Source organism: Triticum urartu, chromosome 7A (assembly GCF_056163025.1).
Source record: "Triticum urartu cultivar PI428250 chromosome 7A, HENAU_Tu73, whole genome shotgun sequence".
Taxonomy (NCBI): Eukaryota; Viridiplantae; Streptophyta; class Magnoliopsida; order Poales; family Poaceae; genus Triticum; species Triticum urartu.
In genome coordinates, this window is record NC_141879.1 from 190797246 (window position 1) to 190806087 (window position 8842).

General features: G+C 49.7%; 1 protein-coding gene across 1 annotated transcript; it reads right to left on the reverse strand.

Annotated features, from left to right (window-relative positions):
• Window positions 1-2115: 2115 nt before the first annotated feature.
• LOC125518625 (uncharacterized) lies at window positions 2116-3357 on the reverse strand. Its single transcript, XM_048683451.2, has one exon. The coding sequence runs from the start codon at window positions 3256-3258 to the stop codon at window positions 2116-2118; it is 1143 nt and encodes a 380-aa protein (XP_048539408.2). The 5' UTR covers window positions 3259-3357.
• Window positions 3358-8842: the final 5485 nt, after the last annotated feature.

Here is an 8842-nt window from a genome sequence, read left to right on the forward strand (position 1 = left end):
TTAATAATGTTCTTCTCAATGTTGTGTGAAGTCGACCACATAACATTTGCCCTTATGTACGAGAAGAATATTATTGTCCTTGTGATGGTGGGTTGCGGAGGTACTGCGGTGACAATATAGTTTAAAAAACCGAACCGGTAATCCAACCGGCAAGGCTGTTGGTTCAGGTTTTTACTGATCGGACCCCCGGTTCACCGGTTCGATTGTCGGTTTTATAGAAATAAAATAATATATGTTTTATCAAGAAATACACCAATCAATAGATAAAAAATGTGTAATCATATTCACAGAGTAACCAACAACTACAGATTAATATCTAAATAATTCATATAGATAATCTCCAACTCAAACATAGTACTATAGTAGCATTTAGCAAGGTAAGCAACATCAAGTAGTAGCAGCAAGCAACATCAACATCAAGTATTAGCAGAGGTGGCACCCTTATCCTCCTACTCGGCTGTTCCTGGTCTCAACTCTGGAACAGAGGGAGGCCTTTGTAGACTTGAATGGATTAGAGGGAGATTGGAGTTGAACGGTGGGAGGCCTTTGTAGACTAGGCGGCAGCGTCCCCTCCCCCAGCCATCAACAAAGGGGGCACATAACAAGTGGCCGCGTGGGCTGGTGGCCTGGTGCTGTCGCACGGAGTGGCGAGCGAGAGGCGGCATCGCCGCACCTCCTGGCGAGGGTGCCGACGGAGGGGAGCGGCGGCGCCCGATAGTGTTTGTCTATGGACAAAATCCAGAGAAATGCTCCCAATTCAGCAGAAACCCTACCAAAAGAGGTTTTTTTTTCCCTTTTTCGATTCTAGCCCCACCGTCGCATGAAAACGAGTCAATTGAGGGGTATTTCTAAAAACAACATCGAACCGACCAGTTTTCTGTGAACCGCCCGGTTCACCGGTTTTTTGAAAAAAACGGTCGGTTCAACCGGTTTTTCTGGTTCGCTTGCTCGAACAGTCTGATGTGCTTAAAAAAACACCGGGATCGCCGGTTCCGGTTTTTTCCGGTCCGGTTGGCTGTCCGGTTCGGTCTTTAAACTACGGGTGACAGAAACTACCTCCCTCCTTCCCCGACCTCTTGATAGAGGAAATACCGAGAAACCTCCTTTAGCTACATCCATGAAGAGACTGGACAGGTCTTGTTTTCATCTTGCACAATCCTGCAGCGATGGTAAGCAATTCCTCAATGACATCCCATTTCTACTTGTTCCGTGTGAAAAATCTGTCGAGGTGTCTACTCAAACTAATCTGAAATAAGCTTTCTCCAACCAAATAAGTGTGAAATGTTCAGAGAGAGTTCCTCAAGGTTATGTGTGATTGTTAAACAAGATTTGCAAATTCAGGCTTGACAACTCATGAACCCCGGATTGTACATCTGTTCTCAAAAGCACACCCAGAAGTTAATCAGACTTGTAAAACTTAATCTAAGCTGCACTAATTGTACGTCCTGACTCCGGAGTGGAAAGTTTCAGTTAAAAATAAATAAACTGCTAGAGCATACTGCAGTGATAGTTGAGACTTCAGAACCTTTACTGCCTGTATTTACCTGATTCTCTTTTACTTCAGAACCTATCCTCTCAACTGAAGGTCTGAGATGGGTTGACTAGTTGTTGCTTGTAGTAAAGGTTTAAGGTAGCATGGCTAACAACCATTATTTTTTCAAGTCTTAAGTGAAAAGGTCTTGTGTTTTGAACTGATAGAGCATGCTGCAGTGAGAGTACTTGCTTAAGTTTGCTCAAACGATAGTAGAGAGAAAACCTCACTAAAAACGAGACTTCAGAGTTTATTCCTATTAGAACCAAATGTGAGCGAAAGAACTGAACCGAAGCTTAGTAGTTGACGATGAATCGAAACTGACCAGAATCGTGCGATGGAAGGAGTAATTACGAAGTTTGGAGCTGAGAGAAACTATGAGCTGCAGCATGCAAAATTGTCAACACAAGATTCAGAAAATCCATCACAGGAGCAATAAGAACAACAACAGTTTTAGTAGCTTGCATGAACAAGTGGAGCAAACTGCTCAGAGGTACATCTCGTGGCGATCGTACATGGACGAACTAATACATCAGCCAGTGAGTATCCTCGTATACACTTTGAAAACAATTTCAGCATCGGACCTAGTAGACACTTGCAGGCGAGAAGAAGTTGCTGTGCCCTCCAGCGTGAAGATTGGCGGCGGCATTGCACCTCCTCTCGTTCTCGAGCGCCTCTTCGGCCTTCCACGCTTCTTCAAATGGATCATGGAAGATGATCGGCTGCGGGTTGTAAGTCCCCACGTCTTGAACAATGGATGACTTGTCGTTGGTCGAGACAGCCTCCCGCTCCTGCTCTTCTGCTCCTTCATCGAGTATAGCCCTAAGGAACTCCAGCTCGTCAGCTTCGAGCGGGACGATTTCTTCTGCAGCATCAGCGAAAAGCTTTTGCGGCCCCTCTGGTTCCAAGTAGAAATTCTGTTCGATGCTGTTAGTAGCTCCGACCGGGAGATCTTCCTCCACTTGTAACCCGAGAAGCTCATCGATTGTGCAACAGAACCGGTCCATGTCGTCGTCAGCTTCAGGTACGGACTCATCCGGCAAGAAATCCGGTGCTGCAGCGGTGAACGACGGTGTGGCAGGTGCCGGGACGGGGACAGCACCGCGCATCCTCTTCTTGGGGCGCGAAGGATGAGGATCGGCGGCGGCAGCCGGCGCTGGCCTCTTCTGCGCGTGCGTGCTCGGGGTCACGGCCTCTGGTTGCTGTTGCTGAAGCTTGTATGCTTCCGATTCCTGGCGGGCCGCGTCAGGAGCATGCTGAGCCAAGTGCATCTTGCAGAACACCTTCACCCCGTCGGAGACGGTGGCCTCCGGCAGCAGGCACCGGTATTCCTCCATGACCCAGCCCGTGGACTTGCCCTTCTTCTTGAAGGACAGGTTCTTGACCTCGCCGACCTTGACTCCCGCGTGGCAAATCTCCGTGGTCTTCTGTATGGTCCATGTGCCGCCGCCGGCGCCGCGCACGCTCTGGAGCTTGCTCCCGTTCTTGCTCTTGCACGTGGTAAAGAAGAACCGGTCGCCGCTGCTCACGGCCTGCGGCACGGGCGCGTACCGGGCGGCCAGATCCTTGGGCTCGCAGCCGGAGATTTCGACGCGGTGGATGAGCTTGTCGACGGCATGCAGCGTCTCGCCGGAGAGGAGGCGTGGCAGGTAGTAGGTGACGGCGTCCACTTCCGTAGGGCTCAGCCGGTAGTGGTGGAAGATGTCGTCGACGTCGAGCCCCTCCATCCCGGCCGGCGGCTGCCCGATCTGCTGCTAGGGTTCTACTGCAGCTAGGAAAGGGTGATGTCGATCGAGGGCGCGCGACTGGGATTTGGGAGAGGTTTGTCTGCGGGATCGGGAAGGTGTTGTGGTACGCGCAGGTGGTCTTTGCTGATATTTAAAGCCGCTGCACTACGCGATGGAGGACGCGTAAGATTTCCTTTTTTCTGAATCCGACTATGTCCCCAGTTCAGTTTCCCGTCAGTTATCTGAAACTTGCAGCTCCCGCTTGCTTTCATTTTCTGGAAATTTCCGTCAATCTGATCATGATGCGGTGCTGAAAATGTAGAGGATAGATGCCGTGCTAATTGTGATTCTTGATTTTGAGTATTACAAGTCCTTCCTATTTCTTTTCCGGGTGCATTTATTTGAACCATGCCCACGGAAATTATGCGCCATAATACTGTATAATTTACCTTCACAGACATTGTTAACAGCCGCAAGCAGATTCAGCCCAGAGAGAAATTGTTGGCCCCTGTCCTCACCGATGCACGATTCACGCCATGTCTTTTCAGAATGCTCCAACTGCGTGTGCAATTAACGCCGGTCATGGAGTATATAGCAAAAAAACTACCACATTACAGGCTAGGGTTACAAAACACTACCACTTTTTTTAATTTTTTAAAAATTTACCGTAAAATTGGTTGACTGTTCCAAAACACTAATAGCTCGATGATTAAAATTTGATCCGGATTATGACAGGGCGGGCCCACATGTTAGGTTGACCGTTAACTCTAACGTTATGACAAGTGGGCCCCCAAGTCAGCTTCTTTGCCCATCAATGGCCGCCAGGAGGGGAGGCATGGTGGGGGAGGAGGTGCACTTGAGGCCATTAGGAGGGGAGGATGAGCTCGCCGGCTCAAGCCCCGACCAGATCAGGCTGCCCACGACCGCAATACGCGTCCATGGTTGACCATGGTGGGGCTGCCGACGCAGCAGTGAGCAGCAGCCGTAGGCAGCCGCAGCGGTAGCAACAGGCAACAATGGTGAGCAGCGACGGCGGCGGCGACCGAAGTTGCGGTCCGCACCCTGTGCACAACGCTGGATTCCGACGAGACACGGCGGCGTGACGGCTTTTAGGCTGCGATCGAGCGGATCCGGGCGGCGGCAGTAGTAGGCGCTGGACGGGAGACTGGCGGAGGTGCGGGAGGAGCTCCTCACAGCCAGTGGCCAGGGCAGCAACACTCGAGGTGGGCCTAGCTCGCTGGCCGTCAACGGGACTCCGGTAGGTGCTGATGGCGCGGGGCATCGTGCTCGCTCACGCGAGCAGTTAGCGGCGGCGATGTGAATAAGGAGGATGGGTGGTTTCCAGATGCAAGCAGCTGCTGCTTGCCATTGGCCATGGCCGCCACATCCACGGCCAAAGCAACGCCCAGAGGAGCGGCGATGAGCTCGCTGGCGAGGACCCGATTGCTTTTTGTATTTTTTTACAGGAACTCGATTGCTTTTTAAAAAATATAACAGGGATCTGACTGCTTCTTTAAAGATATTTGGGTCCCACCTGTCATAACCTATCAACAGTCAACTTAACGTTTAAACCTAACGATCAATCTGACGAGTGGGTCCGAGCTATCATAATCTAGTCTAAAACTTAACTGCTCAACCGTTAGTGTTTTTTGAAACAACCAATCAATTTTGTGGTAGGTTTTTGAAAGATTAAGAAAAGTGATAGTTTTTTTATAGCCCTAGCCTGTGATGTGACAGTTTTTTGCTATATACTTCCGGCCATGGCACCACCTGCGGGATGCTGCCGATTCACCAATGCACGATTCACGTCATGTCTCCAAGTCAGAATGGAGTTAACAGTCAAGTGGCCTGGAACTTGTATGTCACCCACCAATGCTAGGAATGCATCACCAAGACCAGTGCAGACCATAGTACTCACCAAAGCCTAGAGCGCTGTGCATACAAAAAGAAGGCCAGAAAACTATGATATCATTCATCAGGATACACTACCAAACCCCCAAAATTCCCATTACACAATCTAAGACTAGTCACAGTGGGGAGTAACTTAGAGTAGTAACATGCATATGTTACTAGTCTATGTTACTACCTCCACAGTGAGTAGTAATATATGTGTTGTGTCATGCATCACTTCATTTATTAGGTTGTAGACTCATTTTTTTTGATATGTGTGATGTTACAGTAACTAGCTGTGTTACCACATGCCTCTCTTTCTTCATTAATTACATGCCACATCATCTATTTTGCTTAGATAAGTGTGATGTTACCACCTATGTTACTCCCACTGTGGGTAGTCTGAGTAAGACATCCGACTACTACACTTCCGGCGGGGTCCCGCCCCTCATCGCTGACGCTGGATCAGGCAGAAGAACGGGCACGGTATGACATCCTCGTGCCGCCCGCCTGCCGTCGGGCTAGCACACATTAACGGCAGCGGCTACGCGGTCGAGGGCTCCGCCGTCCCCCGCGATGAGCAGCGGTAGCGTCACGACGACCGGTGCGACGTGCATGGCCAGTGTGAATTCTGGGTGGGGAAGAGCTTTGACGAGGTCATTGTAGAGGCTCGTCGACAGGAACTTGCGAGCCACCGGGCTGGTGTGGTGCGACATGTCCATCCTCCCCTGCCCTGCCTCATGTTGCGCCCGCGGTTGTCGTGAACCCACGCCGGAGATCCCACCCAACCTGGTGGCACTCAGAGAGGCAAGCAACCCCGATGACATGTTCGACCTCTTCTAGGCGATCTGCGAGTCCGCAGCGGCTCAGGGGTGGGTTCCGCATCACGCGCCTCGCGACCCAGATGACATGCCGGGGTGGAACAAGGCCCTCCACCTGTCCATGAAGGCAGCGACGACGGCGAGGAAGACAACAACCTCAACTTCCTCGGCGTGGGTAGCAGCGACCACGATGACGACGACGGCCCGGGTGACGACGATGGCGGTGAGCTCGACTTTGTCATGCTGGACGACGCAAGTGACGATGAGTAGATTAGTTGTTTTAAAAAAGTTTTAGTTCAAATTTCGTTCCAATCTTTGTAAAAAATCATAAAATATGAATTATGTTCAAATTATGTCCAAAATTCTCCATTTGAAATTTGTTGGAAAACATTAGAAAATGGTCGTCCATACCATCCAATTTTCGTTTGAAATCTATATATGAAAAGAAAATGCCCGCCGAACCAGCCGAAGGTTATAATTTGTGTAAAAAAGCCCCCCCCCAGCCGTCGGGCCCTACTAGGACCGTCCCGAATCATGCCTAAACGGGCGACTAGGGACGGCCTTTCTGACTGGGCAATGGCGGAGACATGCCCACAGGGGCGTCAGTAGGACAACCCTTTTTTTAGAGGAGCTCGGCGTTTTGGGGCTCGCCCGGCTATTTAAGCCGGTTGACGGACCCCTCACGGCGCAAGGAGGTCATGAAGTCCTGGGGGTTGGGGGGTGGGAGACGTGGACGACGTGCGCTCAGCGCGCTGGTGAAAGTGCAATCATGCCCTTACATCATGTTTTGATGTTGATGACAATATACATGTAGAGGACTAACAATGTTCGTCAAGTGAATCTTAGGCGTTAGTCTCTGGTTCATCAAATGTGTGTGGATCATAGACAACTTTAATGGTTACTTTAAAAAAGTCAAGATAAGTGTTTGTGCTATGGGCAGCCTTCTGGTAGGGAGAGGAGTGAGAATCCATAGTGGTGTATCGTTGTGGTTACTAGCTAGTTGGACTCGTGTGTGCTCTCTCACCTTATTCAACTACTGTAGTCGTAGTACATGTTAGCCAAGAGTCAAAGCTAGCTTGCTGCAATACACTCCACAACCCCCTTTATTGATACTGATGCATAAGTAGATAGTTCTGATGTATGGTATGAACCATATATGTTGATGAAGTTATCCATGATTATGTGCTTTCTGATCCCATCTCCTTCCATCGCTAAGATCCCTGCTCTTTGGAAATCTTTTATATGGGGTGTTCATGGCGAGCCGGAAGCTTAAACATTATTTTCAGGGTCATCCAATCACTCTGGTTAGCTCTGCTCCTTTGGGAGACATCATTCAAAACAGAGAAGCCACTGGACGAGTCGCCAAGTGGGCCATTGAGCTTGGGTCTCATGGGTTGAAGTATGTACCATGTACTGCAATCAAATCTCAAGCACTGGTTGACTTTATTAATGACTGGACAGACATGCAGATGCCAGAAGAGAAACTAGACAACACATATTGGACTATTCATTTTGATGGGTCCAGACAGTTGGAAGGCTCGGGGGCTGGAGTTGTTTTAACCTCCCCTCGAGGTGACAAATTTTGTTATGTGTTACGGCTGATGTTTTCTTGCACTAACAACACAGCAGAGTACGAAGCCTTACTCCATGGTCTTCGAGTGGCCAAAGAGATGAGTCTGAGCCGGGTCAGATGTCTTGGCGACTCAGATTTAGTGGCTCAATAGGTATCAGGCAACTGGGATTCCAAAGACCCTCTCATGGCGGCTTATCGCCACGAAGTTGATGCTGTTGCAGGACATTTTAAAGGATATCAGGTGGAGCACATCGACCATAGGAAGAACGAAGCGGCTGATGCTCTAAGCCGGTTGGGACCTCAGCGTAAGCCGGTGCCACCTAACACCTTTTTGGATGTTTTGCATAACCCTTCTGTCAAGTTACCCACGGGAGAAGATCTAGCCGTTCTTGACCCGGAGACGCAGTTGGTGGCGGCTCTTCATGTCATCCCAGATTGGACAGTGCCGTTATTGGCTTACATGACCCGGGGAGAGTTGCCAGCGGATGAGACCTGGCTCAACAGATAACCCGACGGTCTAAGTCAATGACGATTTATGATGGAGAACTATACCATCGCAGCGTCTCTGGAGCGTTTCAGCGGTGTGTTTCCCCTGAAGAAGGCCAAGAAATACTTCGTGAGATCCATGAAGGCGATTGTGGTCATCACGCCGGGTCAAAATCTCTGGTGGCCAAGGCTTTTCGTCACGGTTTTTACTGGTTGACGGCTCACGCTGATGCTGAGGATCTGGTCAGTAGATGTGATGGATGTCAAAAGTTCGCACGACGAGCACATGTGCCGGCTCAAGAACTCCGGATGATTCCAATCACTTGGCCGTTTGCGGTCTGGGGGCTTGACATGGTGGGACCTTTCAAAAGGTCTAAGGATAAAAAGACACATCTTCTAGTGGCAGTTGATAAATTCACAAAGTGGGTTGAGGCAGTGCCGGTGAGTAAGTGTGATGCGGCCACGGCGGTTTAGTTCATGAAAAAGGTGATCTTCCGTTTTGGTTTTCCACACAGCATTATCACTGACAATGGCACTAATTTGTCCCAAAGGGCTATGGAGGAGTTTTGTCAATGTGAGCATATTCGGCTTGATGTTTCTTCTATAGCTCATCCTCAATCCAATGGTCAAGCTGAGAGAGCAAATCAGGAAATTTTAAAAGGTCTCAAACCCCGGCTTATGGTTCCTTTACAGCGAACGCCGGGTTGTTGGGTAGAGGAATTACCCTCGGTGCTGTGGAGTATCAACACCACACCTAACATGTCTACAGGTTACACACGTTTCTTCATGGTGTATGGAGCAGAAGCAGTGTTGC